At 45.1% G+C, this 18,102-nt stretch overlaps 1 protein-coding gene across 1 annotated transcript in view; it reads left to right on the plus strand.

Annotated features, from left to right (window-relative positions):
- LOC307243778 (glypican-6-like) overlaps positions 1-18,102 on the plus strand; it is an 82,696-nt gene that overhangs the window by 30,156 nt on the left and 34,438 nt on the right. The window contains exons 3-4 of the mRNA XM_080018723.1: positions 3,371-3,762; positions 9,913-10,078. Of these exons, the coding sequence (XP_079874849.1) occupies positions 3,371-3,762; positions 9,913-10,078 (558 nt within the window). The remainder of the gene's footprint in view (positions 1-3,370; positions 3,763-9,912; positions 10,079-18,102) is intronic.

An 18,102-nucleotide genomic window follows, 5' to 3' on the forward strand; every position in this document is an offset into this window, starting at 1 on the left:
AACGACCTGCCACGCGATGATGAATGGCGGCGGACGAGCGCGCCGCTGTTTTCCCAGCACGTTGCATTAATTATGTGGCTCCCATGTTTTTTCGTTTTTTTTTTGCTGTCATCTCACAAAAGTCACGGCACGTAAACCCTTTTTTTTTTTTTTTGTTTTTCCCCTCCTGGGGCTTTTAAATCACCTGAGCCGGTGCGGCCGACACCACGCCCACGCCCGCCCGCGCGCGTCTCGCTGGACTAACACGTTCCGGTGTCCTTTGAAAGCGACAGGAAACGGCGACGTCCGTCATGTTAATCAACTGGACGTTGCATTAGTGGAGATGATAGACTGTAGGATGGAGGGAGCTCCACCGCCCGTGCCGGCGCAGGGGACTTTGCTGTAATTAACGGCTGTCATCTGCCCAATTCCCGCCGCGCTCCTTTAATAAAGGCACAGTAGCGGTTCCCCCCCCCCCCTCCCTCCGCCGCCTCCTCTGTTAGTTATGGGCTGTGGGCTGAATCAAGTTGACTCACCGCGTCTCCCCGGCTGCCAGTGGACGCTTGTGAAGCAATAAGGCACAAAATCGTTTCCCTCTCTTCCGTTTCCCTCTCGCTTCCGTCACCGCCCCGGCTCGGCGGCTCGGCGCCGGGGAATCTGCTCTGTTTGACAAAGATTTTCCCTAAGTTCAGACGTCAGCGACATCCCCGACTTCCAACAGAGTGACACTCACCAGATTCCCGGCTCTTGCTTCGCCTGCACGCCCCGAGGACCCCGGAACACCCCCACCCGTTGGACCTCAAAAAGGAGAAGAAAAACGGAGGGACTTCACCGCGGTTCAGAGCTGCACAAAAGACAATTTGGGAAACTTCGGGGTCGCTCGTCGCCCGGCTTCTAAACGCCGGAGATTTATGGGGGATTTAGACAACCCTTCTAAGCATTTCAATTTCTATCCTTCAGCCTAACGGTCCATTGTTGAAAAATGATCCATACCCGTGGATTTTCCCAATTAATTATTCATCCTCATCATTCTGAAATGGAGCTTCCATTTATTTCCACTATTCTCGCCAGGCTAACCGTGAATTTGGCTTTAATCGCATTGATGACATTATATTGATATCTTGGCTGATGCAAAAGGCGAATCCGCTGCATGCAGGCATGTGTTCATTAAATGCACATTCCTGACGCCAGTCGTCGCACAGCTATCATTAATCAAGGTGCATATCGCTACGTGCCACAGACACTTTTCACCGTTGAAGTTGCTGAAGGACAAGTCATGCTTGAAACTTTGCATAATTAAATTATTATGCCACCGAGTCTCTCACCTCAGTTTAGAAGTCTCCGGGACTGCGGGAAAAAAGGCACCGTGCCAACCTCAGAGCTGCAGCAGAGTAAAAGATAGAAAATAATATTCTTTTTGTTTTTTACGTATTTTTTTGTTAATTGACGTGTACGCCGTTGATACAGTTGTATACGTTTTTAGTCCGAAAAGACACATACTGTACAGGCACAGATGCACAGATAGGTCTTTTGGGAGATTTTTAATTAATATGCTGTAAGTATATATAAATATATATATATAGTATATAATATATACAGTAGCTTGTAGTATAAGCTGAGGGAGAGAATAGGACATTGAGTTAATTCACCATTTACAAACCACGCCTCAGGTAAAACACCATAAAATTAACATTTTCCCCACTAACTATTACTGTAGGCAATGAAAATGTTTTTTTTCTTCCCTCAATGCTAGAGCTCAGTAGAAACATTTGAAAATAACATAAAGGCATAAAGAATACAGTCACATAAACGATCAAATTTCATGGCGGGTGCGTTCATCCCCGTTTAGCCTTTTCTTCCGTCGTTCTGGCAGTTTTTCCGGGCGCGGTGCGAGGCAGTCGTGAATAGAATGGAATAGTGCTCATCTCGCGTCACTGCTATTTTAATCGCGTTCCCTGAAGAATAACCGTTATAATCAAGACATTATCACACAGGCTTTTTCTCTTTTAGAGCCCGATAATGAAAAACAACCCAGGTGTCACCGCACGGAGGATAAGTGATTTTGATGCGGGGAGACGGACGAATCACAGCCTGCCAGGGCCCGGATGAAAGCAAATGTGTGTGTTATTGAATCGTTATATCACAGCGTCCTGTCTCGCGGCCTCTGTTGTAATCGTATTTTCGAAACGTGACGAGGGGAAGACTTTGACGCCCGTTGCGGCGGGTTGGATTCACGGTCCACGCCGTCGAAAAAGAGTCTGCCTTTAACTTCGTCTTCGATTGGTAATTTCCCCCTAACCTCCCAGAGCCCCGGCGACCCCCCTCCCCAATTTGACCGAGGCCCGCGAGATGAGCGATCGGAATGCGGGCGGAGGCGGGAGAGTCAGCCCGACGGTCGGCGAGGAAAGTTCCAGAGCCGCGAAAAAAAAGCAGGAGGCGAGGAAGGAAATAAAAGTTCCCCGGGTTCCCGTGGACTCAATGAAAAAGGCTCTTAATGAAAAACCTCCCGCGCCTTTTTAGGGATGGGAGCCGTGGAAGTATACTCATATTAGTCTTGAACTGTCGCACCCCTCGTGCTCTCACACGGTGCAAAGGTCTCTCCAACCCCATTTGAATTTAATCTGGGTCCTTGGGAGCCGGCACCGTCGCCGCGGACGGTGGCCTGGCGAGAAATATTAGCAGCCCGTCCTGGTTTCCAGGGGGGGCCACCGGGGGTCATGTGGTAAACAATAAGCAGAGAGTGTGAAAAGGCAATGATGTGCGCTGAATACAGTGGGAGCCGTCGACATAATGTACTATCGTATTCCCGGTAAAAACATCATTTATTATCGCTTCTCCCCACCTCCTCAGGACGCCGCGGTGCGACGTCTTCCCTACGTAGGAAGTAATTTCGCCGCGTCCGTCTTCTCTATTGAGGGGAGAAGAGAAATGGGGTGTTTTTTCGGTTTGGACAAATACCGACCCCTCCGAAAGCGCGCGCACGCACACACAGGATTTATTGGCTTCCTGGAACTACACAAGCTCTGGGTTCTCTGCAATTTCAAATCGAGTTTACTCGGGACAAAATCAACAAAGCTCTGAGGTCTCCCCGATATGAAATCAACACGGAGGCTATAATTGTTCTGCAGATTTCTGGGTATTTTCTTGTTTGTGAGCCATATTTGATCATGGGGGTTATGGCATTCAAGCAGGCCTCTTTGTTTTAATGCATTGGTGGATAAGCTCCCCCCGATGGTTTGGGAAGTTTGGGGGCGAATTTCACTCATGCCTTCTCTTAAACACGGTGATTCAGAAATGCGGCGTCGAATCCATCGTCGGACAAATTCTTGCCTAATATGAAGTTGCAATCTCTCTTCTTCTTCTTCTTCTTCTTCCCCCTCCTCGCTCGCAGAGTTCTTCCTGGAGCTGCTGGAGAACACGGAGCGCTCGCTCAACGAGATGTTCGTGCGGACGTACGGGAAGCCCTACATGCAGAACTCTGAGGTCTTCCAGAACCTGTTCGCCGAGCTCAAGCGCTACTACACGGGCGGCAACGTCAACCTGGAGGAGATGCTCAACGACTTCTGGTCGCGGCTGCTGGAGCGCATGTTCACGCTGCTCAACTCGCAGTACGTCATCTCGGAGGACTACCTGGAGTGCGTCAGCAAGTACACGGACCAGCTCAAGCCCTTCGGCGACGTGCCGCGCAAGCTGAAGGCCCAGGTGACGCGGGCCTTCATCGCCGCCCGCACCTTCGTCCAGGGGCTGTCGGTCGGCCGCGAGGTGGCCCACAGGGTGTCCAAGGTAGGGCCGGGGGATTTCCACGTCGTTCAGATTGAATGTGCCTCCGGTTAAGGAGTCCACTTCATTACAATTGTGAAAAACTTTATAAGATCATCATTCCAAATAATTGTACATATTTGGTCATATTTTTATTTTATCGTTTATCATCAGGTTTGCTGTACGATATCACCGAATTTCTATTGGTATTTTTTATTTGGTTTGTTTTTCTGGTTTATTCTTGGGTTTATTTTTATAGTTTATTTAGTGTTATTGTCATGTTTTTCTAGCTTCTAGTTAATTCTTGTTTTAATGCATATTGCCATTTAATTTTTTATTATAAATTTGTCTATCGATCTATCCATCTATCTATCTATTCATCCATCTATCTAATATTGCAACAACAAACACGAAAATATATTTTTTCTCGCGTAAAAATATTCAATGAATGGGGAATATTGATGTGAAATCAATAGTACAACTGTGCTTAGAACACACTTCTCAACCACCTCAAGGCCTTGAGGTTTAAATTTCTCCCAAAACAGTATTATTTATTTATTTATCCCCCCCCCCCCCGACTTAATGTTTATATTCTTGTCTCCGCCTCTCGCCGCCTGTCTTGGGGCACGGTGGGCTCACTTCACTTTGGGCGAGTCAGATGTTGGGATCGCTCAGGAGAAATAATAACCAGACAATATAAGGGTTTGGGGGAAGGATCGCGCATCAGTCTCTGGATCCCCGTTGCCTAATATTAACCCAGTGTTTCTGGAGACGTTAATCACTCTGTAGCCGTATAGTATTCTGTTTGATGTGATGTAATCTCACCACGGCTTCTGCACTATATACCACACGGGCCTGGGAGTGTGTGGGTGTGTGTGCGCGTGTAGTTTTGATCATGTACAAAATAAGATTAAAGGGAAAAGCCAGAGACTAAGGCTCAGCGTTAGGCACACTGAAGTGTAACACAACAGCACTCTTCTGACAGGGAAGAAAGAAAAACCCTGTGAATCCAAATCCAACGCAAGTATGTTTTCTAATAAGCCCTGTAAGGATATAGCAGTTAAATGGGATTCCAATCACTATTCTAAATATGTAATGTACTGTACATACTCACTGTCGAAGCCATATAATTAGTGGTTTGCCAATTAGCTGCTCTTTCAACTCTGGGTTTTCACCATGTTGAACTGCTTGAACCTCATTGCTCCCTCTCTCTCTCTCTCTCTCCCTCTCATTCTCTCTCTCTCTCTCTCTCTCTCCCTCCTCTCGCCTTCTCTCTCTCTCTCTCTTTCTCTCTCTCGCTCCCTCTCTCTATATATATATATATATATATATATACACTGTATACATGCACAGTTTTCATAGTGAGCCTCTTTATGAGCAGCCGCTCAGGATGACTTGTTAGTATGTGTTTAATGAGTGGCCCCGCGGTCGCCCGTCGCCCAGCTTCACCCCTGACATTTCGGGGGGGGGGGGATGGACCCGAGACACAGGTCATGTGTCTGCAGCCGCGGCCCTTTGATCCTCGGGGGGTCCTGAAACTCCTCCCGGTGGGAGATCGGGTATAAGCATAATGGAATAAGACACCCTGCGAGCCCCGGTGCGATGTGACAGCCACGCCTGTCGCTGCCAGGGTGTTTATTGAATTACAGCGCTCGCTGCAGTTCATCACCACGTCTCTCCGCCGCGCCGCAGACACCGCCGGCTCCGAGAAAACAAAGACGCATGTCTGGAGTCACGACAAACCTCTCCTCACACGTCGGTATATTAAGCAACCCAAACTTTTCAACTAATTCCCGGTATTTTATTACTCGCATCGGGCCCTCTTTTCTGGTAGTGAAAGTGCAAAGGATCCACTGTACGAACACATGAACACACAACATAACGGTGAAGATAACGGCAACAAAGGGACTAGTCAATAAAAACAGGCACAGCGAGGACCTGGACGATATGCTCTGAAACATAATGTGTTACATTCAATGATACTGTATTTGATTAGAATATTAGATATGTGTCTAGAAATGTACAAGGAAAAGGTCCTTACTGCTATTTCAGGTTTCAATCAATGGCTCGTTTCAATATTCTTGGAGTAAATCATGTGTAACACATTGTGTAATGCAAAAGTAATGGAATGAGTAGTGTAACAAATTACTTTCTACAGGGAGTAATAATGAAAGTAAGGCATTACTTTTTTAAGTAATGAGTAATGTGTAATGCATTACTTTTTTTAAGTAATGTGTTATGCATTACTTTTTTTGAGAAACGACTAATGTGTAATGTATTACTTTTTAAAAGTAAGAAGTAATATGTGATACATTACTTTTTTTGAGTAACTACCCCATCACTGGTAGTAATATATTATGCATACAGTCTTTTATGTTGTTATATGGCGTAAAAGTCTTGAAAAACGACAATAAACGTGTTCAAATGAGACTATTTCCCAAACTGACGTTTTGTTACGGCGGCCTTAACCATGCTCTAGATGCTGAGACACTGACTGCTCTTCAGTACAAACCCTGTTTGAAAAGCCCAGAGACACGTTCCCCGCTGTTCACGGGGAAGTAGACGTCTGTAAACACGTTCCAATTTTCATTGTCATAACAGTTGTTGTCGCTGAAAAGCACAGCGAGGATGATCTAGCGCTGCGCTCACCCGGTCGCACTCACAAAGTGTTCCACTTGCTTCAGATTCCACAGATTTGTCACACATTTCAGGAAGTGAGACTCAGGGAAAAGTGCTATCAGCGGCGTATCTTTATCATTTGTAATCGGCGCTGGCAAGGATCCTCACCACGGCCTCAGAGGGGTGCTGAGACGTTTTTAACAAACATTCATCATGTGGATATATGGAACACCCTGTGGATCGGCACATTTAATAACGCGGTGAAGATTTACTGTGTTTCGTCTCGTCGCGCCCCCACCTCTCGACATGCTTTGCACAACATAATGGCGTTGTAAAAGGTTGTCATTTTAAAGTGGTAATCCATAGATTATTTCGAAAAAAAAATTAGAAATTTTAAAATCCCGTGTACGTTTTTTGTGCTCGCACTTAATAAGAAACAGCAGTTCAATGTGTTTGATGTTTCCATCGTCGCAGGCGGGGTCTGCCACCGTAATCGAGTATGGGCAAAAACGATTCATTTGATAAAGCAGCGTAGCTAGTTGCGGTCAGTGAAAAAATGAGAAAATGTGAGAACTTAGAAAAAAAGGTGGCAATGATCACATGGATTCTCACTTTAATACCTACATTTTTTTCCCCAGCACAGGTACTGTATACTCCCCTTTTTGGGTACCTACCAACTCCTATGTGTATAAAATTAGCTCTGCACCACTGCACGTGTGTAGTGAACTCTCTCCTCCATGCATCTCAAGCGGGGTTTGGTTTGCGCCACGTGTTCCCAGAGTCCCCGTCCCATTCGATAATTCAGTTTGCGAGCGCCGTGTGAAAGGCACGGCGAGCGATAGTGTCATTTCTGCTGATAACGCAGCACTTGATAGTCGCACCACTGCAGTGTGTATATTTATGCATTTAAATATTTGTAATGAAAAGAGGATAACCCCTGCAGCATTACCTCACCCCAAAATAATAACCCGGATTGGAGCCTTTGCGCCGTTTAAAAAACATCTCCCTCTTCACATGTGCCACTTCTGTATAAATAATCAATATAAACTTGGTTGGCCGGTTCCCGATTCCGTGTGTTTGGGAGAGAATCTCTATTTGATCCTATCACGCGGTGTGTTGCTGAAGTGGAATGGCGGGTCAGTGCGGGGTCTCGTAGATACATCCCGGTGCGCCGGGAGAGTTGAGCGCGTCTGGGCTCATCAAACATTAAGACTGTCAGCAACCAGCCGTGGCACCGAGTTCTTTGCTCTTCCTTTATTTATTTATTTATTTATTTATTTATTTATTTGTTTGTTTGTTTGTTTGTTTATTTATTTATTTGTCTCACCTTACTCATATAATCTCTCTCCCCGTGCTTTTTCGTAGTTTAGTCTGGAACATGACAACTTACCCCCCCGCCCGACACCTTGTCGTTACATCTCAGTCAGGTTTTTGGTGGGAGGTTCACAAGCTGCCTCGCCTCACGAGCGACTCTGGATCGGCTCTCTAGTCGCAGTGGGGGGGCTGCGCTTTCTTATTTTGCAACTGATCCCGCCTAAATCTGAGGTACTTTCAAAAGATGCGCAGACAACAACAGGGCGGCTTCCCAGCAAGGAGGCAAACATGTATCCGCCGTGTCAACTGCACGCGCCTGTGTGTCGGAAAAACAAGTGTTTCATGTGAAACCCAGACTCCTTCCACACCTGGTTTTCACATGACATCTCTGAACGTGTTATTTAGTGTGTTATGTAACTCTGTGATCTTAAACTCACATTCAAAGGAGGTTTTACAATTCCCAAAACACGGGGTGAAATAAATGTCACATTTTGAAGTAACATTAATCTCAAAATAGGTTCCTCTTCACGAGTGGTTTCGCATCACTTCATTGTTCAGTGTCCTTGCTGCCTGTGTTTTATTCATTGGCTCCCTGGTTTAATTTGACTACTTTCTGCTGTATTATGTACGGTATAATGTGCATAGCCAATGCGACAACTTTAAGTGGAGTATTTTTTTCCCCAATCACTACACTACAAAAACCGTAATCAGTGCTTTAAAAAAAAAAAATCCATTTAAATTGTTTTCAGCAGTGCAATATACCAATCAATATATCAGTAGGTAGGTAATATAAGGTATTATAATATTCAAATGTTATTACCTCTTAATGATCAAAAATTATCATTCCGATTAGTTATGAGGTTTTTGGATGGAGAGATGCAGTCGTTCACATGGCGTTCTCAAACCCTCGTCATCATGATATAAGTTACAGTTGAATCACTGCGAGACTACTTTTAAATGGCTCATGTATGGGTGCCATGAGTCATCTTCCCTGCAAATGACCACATTTCGGGCAGATCGCCCTTAGAGGTCAGGTGCAGTGGAAAAACAAAAAACGCTTGTATTTTAAAATTGCTGGACGCAAAGAAGACGACGGTACGTGGACAGAGAGCATCCAAACGGGAAGAATTAACTATCGGGGAAGAATTTCACAAGTACCTTCCAAAGCGACTTTGCAGTACACATGCACCCTAACGCGCATGTCTTTAGGGGTGGCAGGAAACAGGAAACTGGAGCATCTGTCGGAAACCCTCGACACGGGGAGAACATACAAAGAGCAGAAAAACGCCCCCGTCGGCTTTGAGCCCGGAGCCTCGTTTCTTTGAGGCGGCGGTGCCAACCCCCGGACTAGCGTTTTAGCTGCAGGCCGATGGTGTGTCGACGGTGCGTCAGTCGGTGTCGAGATGCGCCGGCGCGCCCCGTTCAGAATGTGTTTTGCACATCCCCGGCCGGGATCGGCTCCAGCCTCCCGCCGGACCCCGACCGGGAAGGGTGGCTGAAGAAACAGAAAGGCCATTTTGTTTCACGTCTGCCCCGCTCCTGCGCACTCTCTCGACTGTGCCTCTTTCACAAGGACAAGCTCCGTCCCACCTGCTTATCGCAGCCGGACAGAGGGTGGAATTTCGTCATGTAGAATGAATATTGATTAGTTTCTTTTGTAAGTAAAACATGAGTGATTTGGACGGCTTCAAAGACTTGCAGAAAAAACTGTTAAAGGTGAGATGTTACGTTTGATTACCAGGCAAATGGAGAGAAAGTTGGATGTTTATATTCATAAATAGACATGAACACAAGCCCACAGGAGTATGTATGCACATACGTGCGCACACACCCGCACGCGTGCGCGCACACACACACACACACACACACACACACACACACACACACACACACACACACACACACACACACATCCAGATATGCAAGATTTTTAAAGAAGAAAATCTTATATTGACCAATATTGGAGGAAGCTGTGGTATTTGTTACACATCTTTATCCTTTAATTATTAATTAATTAATTTTACGTGACGTGTCAAATAAGATTTATTATATATGCACTACCACTGTCTGCCACTAGATGGCAGTTGATCTGACACTTGTATGCTCGTAACACTTCATCAGACAGCCTGTCTTTACGATCACGATGCAAACTTGTTTTCCTTAGCGCAGAAAAAGAGTCATTGCCAAACATCTCACTTAACATTAAGGAGCCGTTCTCTACCCCTTTTGCGCCCCCCGCAGGTGAGCAGTAGCCCCGTATGCATCCGAGCGCTGACCAAGATGCTGTACTGCCCCTTCTGCCAGGGCGTGCCCGCCCTGCGCCCCTGCAGGAACTACTGCCTGAACGTCATGAAGGGTTGCCTGGCCAACCAAGCAGACCTGGATCCAGAGTGGAACCAGTACATCGGTAAGTGAGGGTGAAAATAACCGCCAATTCAGTTGGATGAGCAAAAGCAATCTACACGTTACAAAGCCCGAGCTCCCGGTGCTATTTTAAGAAAAGTTCGAGTTATTGCTGATTCCGTTGTTTGTTGTCGTGTTTTGGGCCTTCGTGCTGTTTGACAGCGCTGGTTTCACCGACACAGCACTGGGCCTGGAGATAAGAGGCTACTTCATTTGTCATTCTTCTGTCTACAATTTCCCGGATGAAAGGAGTTTTATTCATGGAGTTATGCACCAAATGAGGACTTGCAACAGGGCAGTATCGCACCGCGGGGAGTGTCGAGCTTTGTGAGGGGATGAGGGGCGGTTCAACAGGAGCTGCAGCTCAGAGACAAAGATTAGCCCTATGGATATAAAAAAAATACAGTATACTGTATGTACTGTATATAGAATGCCCTATTCTGCTTTCATGCCGATCGGCTGGTTCTGTGGGACTGAACGGAAGTGTCCGACAGCATCACAGTTGAAAGTAGAGATGTTCTTTCTCTCCTGTCTCCTGTTGATGTCATTGACGGACCCTTAATACCCGACACCGGTGTACCTGCTTGTTTGCAACTGGCTTTTCATGTGATTCTCTCCAAGCGTCCCACCGAGGTGAATTATGCTTCCTTTTCATGGGAGCAAATAAAATCGTATGCATGCATTTCACTGCAACTTTACCCATCATGCATTTTGATCCATCTCTGAACTTTTAACAAAGGTACAAATTGGCATTTCGCTGTTGGTTTTGTCACAAAGACAGATTATTGGTGTTATATTGCTATCGACCAACATGTCCAGAGTGTACCCCGCCCCTCGCCCAATAACAGCTGCGATTGGCTCCTGGCGACCCCACGAGGATAAGCGGTATAGATAATGGATGGATGGATGGATATTGCTATCGATCTAGCATTTGAATAATATAAAAGGAAAGAGAGTTATTAAACAGAATTGAGAAGACTTTCCATGCTACGAGGGGAAAACATACAGGATGGAGTTGTTTATTATTTGCTAATATTAAGAGACGAGACATGTCAGCGAAGATTATTGTTGTGGAACGTTTGGTGACTTTGAGGTTTTCATTGTAATGGCCGTAATTCAATTCCCCACATCATTATAAGGTGGCAGATGTCTATCTTTCATATTCATTACACCCCCGACAGAACCCTAGGCAGTCATATTTGATCTTTCCTGAGACCCAAGGCCTCGTAGGAAGTGTGCGTGTTACATAGAGGTTCTATGTGTTGACCTACATCATAGGATGTTTGATGTCTGTTTAAAATTCACAACGAAAATCACCCAGTCAGGGATAAAAGCGAATATGAGAGTGCCCTATTACATGCCTTGGCTACCGACCAAAAGAAATAAATAAAAAGTCCTCATGTTAAGCCCAACGGATGGAAGTAATGTGTTTGTTGATTATTCTGTTAATTACGGACTGAATCCATGTACGTTTGCCTCTTTGTCCCTACGAGGGATAGATCTTTATCATTAGATATGACTTAGTCCAAGTCTCCATACCTGTCTGTACCATAGTTGGAGAGTTTACAGTGAAACGAGGATCAAAACAGTGGTTGTTGAACATTCTCTAATGGAGTTAACATCTTCTAAATGAAATAACAGTAAAGTATAACTATTAACCATTTTTGCTGGGGACCCCCTGGAACCTCCTATAAGACTGCTGGGGGTCCCTAGACTACACGTTGAGAACTGCAATCCTTGTAGTTGTAATATGTCAACTGTATCGCATCCCATATCTTTATTATTATTATTATTATTTGGTCTTTAATATGATAATTATCTACCTTTTCCTATATACCCATGTCACTGAAAATGTAATATTCAATCACGTCAAGTCCTAAAATGTAGCATTAATAAACATATAACAGGTCCTGTTGGAAAGAGAGTTAAAATAGAGATGCGTGTTTCCCCCTGTCTGTCTCTCTCCCTCTCTCTTGGTTCCTTCAAGACCCGCTGAGTTTATATAATTGGGCAAACGTCCGCACTGTTAGAACATAAAACCCTAACCCTAACCCTAACCCAATTAAACCAGGAGAGACTAAATTGAGGAAAGACGTTTGTTTAACAATAATTTCGACACTTGGTTTTGGGAGATAGGACCCCATGCCGTATCAGCGTAAAGACATGGATGAGTATCTATGGACGTACATACAGTAAATGGAAGTGGATCTCCGAGGGGCACTGTGGAGATCTTTCCCCCGTGGCGGAGTCCTGACGCCGGTGGTGACGGAGACCGTGCTGTAGGACGGCCATCGGGAGGATCCGGCCAGGCTGGCCACCGGCGGGGATGGAGGGGTGGGGGTGAGAGCGCTTGAGCGGAGCGTCTGAAATGACAGGAGGAGAGAGGAGCGAGCGGCCGTACAAACACTGGCGGGAAGCCGAGGGATCGGCGCGGCGAGGGGCGTGGTGGAGCTGTCAAATGCTGCACGGCCGTCATAGCAAATGGTCTTCCTGACTGAACTCTGGCTGAATCTCCACATAACAGAGCTAGGGTAAAATCTGTGTAGCTGAAATTGTTCCAAGATTAAAGTTGTTTGTTAACAAATAAAATGGCACCAGTTGTTTCAGTTACCAACTGTAGCTTTAATGCTATTGTTACATGCAGTACATGTTTTATACAACAGCTGATATAAATAAAACATTTGCTTTGTAGATAATTAAATTATAAGTAAAAATAAAAAAAATCATTGACAAGGAGTCACTAATCGTTATACCTCACAATTTGGATATGAACAACTCTGGAAGGAATTCACGAAGGGATGGCACGGCTTTTTCGGCTGCTAAAGGGTCGCAAATAACAGAAAAGACAAGCGTCTAATTCATAAAGCACCCGCAAACGGTGAAATGCACCAGTAAAACCAGCCAATCTGCCCCGCCCTGCTATTTGCGTATATATAATGAGGTATTGTTCATACATTTGCCGCAAAATTGGCCCCTTTCTTTGCAAATGAGCCTAGTTGCAAAACGCATCCAATTCACCAACACTGGTGGTAATAGCCACACGCAGTTAGAGTGACGCTATCACCATCTGCAGAGAGCTGGTGCAGTTGAAGGTCATTTAGAAGGGGTGCCACACCCAGTCTTTCCATTATTATAATTATTATTACTGTCAAGGCATCCTATAGCGATGCTTTAAACGGGGCAGCAGTCCGTGGTGGTTTTCAAAACGCTCTCCAAAAGCAAATTGTTGACTTAAACTTAATTTTGTTTAAAAATAATTTATTGTACAAAAAAGACGTTACAGAGGTTGATGAAAACAGTTCTATAATTTCTATTAAACTCAAAAGATATAGAAAAAAAATACAACTAAAAGTTGTAGGGGATAGCGATAAAGTGTTCAAAACTGGCCTTGAGCCACAGATGGCATCGAACCTCAGGACCATGGACAGCTCCGCAGGTCGCGCGCAGCGGCCCGGAACTTTTTAGAGTAAAATATATTAAATTAACCGTCATAATTTTTGCATTGAAATTTTAAGATTCAGTGCGAACTAGAATTTCTCAAGTAAAAATGGAAATATGTACATGTTTTATTCATGTAATAAATGACCTGTGTGGGAAGTTTTATCATAGATTTACTCATACTATTTGAATGTTTTATAGTCACGTAAACCTAAAAATACTAACTAAAACCCAGGGATTTTAGTTATGAAGAGGTAGCCGTCGCCGCCGGCTCGGGAGGTCTATTCTCTCATTAATCTCCTTGGAACCGTCCATGTGATCGCTTGACTGTCCCACGGGACCCGACGGAATAATTGGCCTTGCAATTAGCGGCGAGGTGTGTCAACCTGAGGAACGGGTGTAAGAAGGAAAACGATTCTCTCCCTCATTACCTGGACATTGATTCCATCATCACACGCACCGCGGTCTGGCTCCACCAGTGTATCTCACCCAAATGAGGTTTTACGACGGTAACATATCCAGAATAATGAAGAAAAAAACAACAACCGATACATAAAGACAACATGTGCTTCTTCCGCCTCCTCCTCCTCCTCCTCCTCCCCCCGGAGGGCTGCTCACCACATCTCACTACATATCACCCCCATGTTTCTATAGCAGCTAATTGCACATTTAATTGGTGTGACATCCTATAATTTGACAACTTGCTTTCCCCAGCAGTGATCACGGAGCGATTCGCTCTCCGGTTTGGTCCCCTTAAAAAATGTCATTTAAATTTTCTTTTATTTCTGTGTAGATGAAATGGCGTTTCTGCAACGTTTTGCTCGGTGACATTTGACGCTCATTATGAGACAAACGATTTTCAATCAGCTCTTGGGTAAAGTTTGCCGCTTTCACAAAACACTTTATCACATAACCAATTAGAATAGGTGGTAGGATGCATCGCTGCACACACTAAACCAGTGTTTTTCAACCCCAGCGCCGCAGCACACGAGTGTCACCCGGTTCACCAGGTGTGCCGTGAAACGTGTTGAGATTCCACTTTAAATACTTTGTGGAAACCAGCGCTTGTGTTGCAAGATCAAAACTGCGACTCTGCATTGGAGAACTATTGGCGGTGATGAAAGTTTCGACTCTTTTTAGAGATTCGCTTCCTGATGAGTCGCTGAGTAAAGAGTAAAAGAGCCGTTCAGTTCTGGGCCTCTTGGGTCGTTTGGTTCATTTGGTGTAACGCATGGTGAGCGAGGGAGGACTTCCTACACCGTGAAGAGTCAGAAGAGTGGCCTCTGCTCTGAGTCCTGCATGAAATTCTCCCAAGAATCGTTGAATTCTGTCAAAATGTTTTGCTTTGGTGGAATGCCAAGTGTGAATCGGTCATATTCAATATGAATTATCCAAATGTGTGGGGATTTATTTTTTTCGGTCTTTAATTTCGTCCTCAGTAATTATTTTCAGTTTGCGAGTCAAAAATGCAGTCGCTTGCCCACTCTTTTTCTGGAGTGACTCCAGCCTACCATTTAAATGATTTGTCTCGGAGCGAGCATCTTGACAAGTAAAATGCCATTCACACAAGATGCCCGTGCAGTTAACTTTGCTGCTCACATAGCCGCCAAAAAAAAACAGGATAACTCCTCGGAACACATTTCGAGACGTTAGTGGCCAGAGTCGCGCAGTGAAAAATGGAACCCAAATCCCTGACAGAGAGCTCGAGCCGGCCCCAACCCAAAGCTATAAAGATATCCGTCTTTATTCCTCTGGCTGGCATTCGGAGCACCATGGGACCAGAGCAGACAAGCTGTTGGGCGGCGAAATAATAATTCCTCCATCCAGAGAGAAATCCTGTTCAGCTGCAGGCTGAGCCTCCCAGCAGCGAGTCCTCTTCACACCCTCCCTCTGCTCCACTCCATAGTCCTTCTCGACTAAATACATTTAAACCTCCGACGGAATTTGGGGGGGAAAGCGGACTCGCATGAGCCAAGACATTTGTCTACAATGTGAGTGCGGCACCAGAAGGGACGACTGTGTTGCACAAACCAGAGTGTATCTAGTGCATCCCTATTTGCATATTTATTTGGTGTTTAGACAACATCTGATATTTTGCTTCTGATTATACACGTTCAAAAAAGGGAGGGGAAGGGGAAGGGTTACCCATGTAAGACTCGCATTATTGTGATTGTGTGAAATCATAATCCCAATGTGTTAATTCAGCCAATAAAGTACATTTTCACGTACCAGGAATCGGTTGTGGGGATGATTTGGTGCATCGCTGTACAGACAACAATCATAGAAAAACATTTAAGTCCAGGAAAAAACTGCCAAATATACAAAAATATCATAAGAAAAAAAAAAAGGAAATATGAATCAATATAAAATGAAAATAGTACAAATATACAAAAAATAAAAGTAGAAAAATATACAGAATATAGAAAATGTGATTTTATGCACAGAATAGCTTTATAAGTGGCAGTATGGCTGTGGTTATAAAATATACAGTGAATATAGATGGATATTTCTGTTCAGGGTTAACGTACAGGTACAAAATAATACAGGCATGGATAAGAAAGAATGAGCAGGTGCTATGTTATTACTATATTATTACTGTTTATTATGTTATTACATTATTATTATGTCTCTACGATAAGATGAGATATTAAATTATATACAATTATTTATTATAAATTAAACGTCCTTGAGAACTTGCTGGCGTATGATTCATATCTGGATCAAAAGAAATGTGTTCTCCCCGGCTCCCAGGCGGAAGGACCTGTGAGTCCGCGCTCCTCCTCCTTCGCTCCGGGGCAAGAGAAACCGACGGACCCGGCAAACGAAATGTGACCGAGATATTTCACTTAAAGGAGCCCAGCGCGAGGATCGAAGGCTACCCGGAACCCTTCTGGCGGCAGCCCGGCTTCAAGGCCCCCGACGTCAGACTTAAACAAAGTGCTGCTCGCGGTGGAAAGTTTGCCGGCGCAGGGGGCAAGGTTATAAGGGTGGAAATAATAAAGCTGCGGTCTCAGTGGGCCGTGGCTTTATTAATGATGTAACGCAGACCACGCTGCGCGGACGGCGGCGACCTTAGCGTTTCGTTTATGGACTTTTCTCCCCAAACGTTGAAGGAGAAACTAATGAGATGCCGGATTGATCCGCCCTGATTGCCGCACGGGGGCAATTTTCAACGTTTTCTCACTTAGCGAAAGGCTTTTGTTTCCAATCGTGTGAATTAACGGCGGAATGGAAGAAACGTCTATATGCAAATACGGTACCTGGCTTGTCGCGTGGGTTTTCTCGCTCATATTGATGTAATTAAACATATAATCATGGATTATAATGGCTTCCAGGCCGGTCTGTAATCCATTTGCACGTGGTTCGAGGATGAATCCACGCCGACCTCCCGTCCCCCCCACGTAACAACAATAACATGTAGAGTGGGTCGCGATAAATGACAGGAAAGGCACTTCACAGCTTCCCTCTGACAAAACCGTCATCGGGGGAATCTGGACGCGGTGAGGGACGCTTTACGTTTACGGTAAAACACGTGTAAAAGGCGAAGCGCGCTTAATAAGGTGTGAATTCTTGAAATAATTGGAACTGGGATTAGGTTTTAATTAGATGGTTTAGCTGGAGCGTAAAACCACTGATGAACACCTGTCAGTCTCTGGGTTTTTTTTTTTTTTTTTTGTTTTTTTCGTCCTCCAAACCGGCACCGCGCCGAACACAATCAAACCCAGCGCGCTAAGTCCCCCCCTGGGATTTATGAAAAATGAAGGCCTCTGCATAAATTACCAGGTTGATATTTCGAGATGGCTGCACAAATCCCAACCTCCAGCTAATGTGACATGCTGCTTGTTTGCTCCAAACAGACGGGCGTGGCTGGTAATTACCATCACCGTGGCGTGAACAAATATCACTCTCGCAAACGTTCGTCACGGATCCAAAAAAAAATGAGGAGAAGCGAACGCGTTGACCGCTCGGAAGATGCTTTCGAGGTAGGCGGGGGGGATTAAACTGGAAATGGTTTTATTTCTTGGTGAGCGGGCTCGCCGCTTGGATATGTAAGGGATAATGTACGCAAAATAACCCTCCCCAACGGGGTGATCTAAAGGGGGTTATTTTGTGATAATGACCATCTGGCTGCACATTATCCCTCTTATTACAGCAGCTACTTACTAAATAAGAGAATACATTGAGGCAGAACATCAATTTGAAATTATTTTTTATAACTATTAGCCTAGGCTTAGAGAGTAAGGGAAAAAGTCGTCCACGGTCTCCTCGGGTCTTTCCATTGTAGTTTGTGTTGTGTAGTTTGAAGTGTTGTGCAGCAGTGTACCGGTCATTATTCACAAATAACCGGCCGCCAATTGCCGCCGTTGACCAATCGGAATGGAGAGTTCCGTAGAGCCGTGGGATGATTATCCCTCTTTTCCTGCCAAGCGCCATTCCAGCAACGGCTTCAAACCCCGACGTCTTTTGAGTATAAAATCGCCAATTCGTCAGCGATGCGAGGCGGTGAATGCGGGATTGATGCGTGGCGGCGGAATACGTCCGGAGAAGGACGTTAAATAGTACAAGAGGTGGCGGTTACCGGGCTTTAAA

This window comes from Zeus faber (assembly GCF_960531495.2).
Source record: "Zeus faber genome assembly, chromosome: 18".
NCBI lineage: Eukaryota > Metazoa > Chordata > Actinopteri > Zeiformes > Zeidae > Zeus > Zeus faber.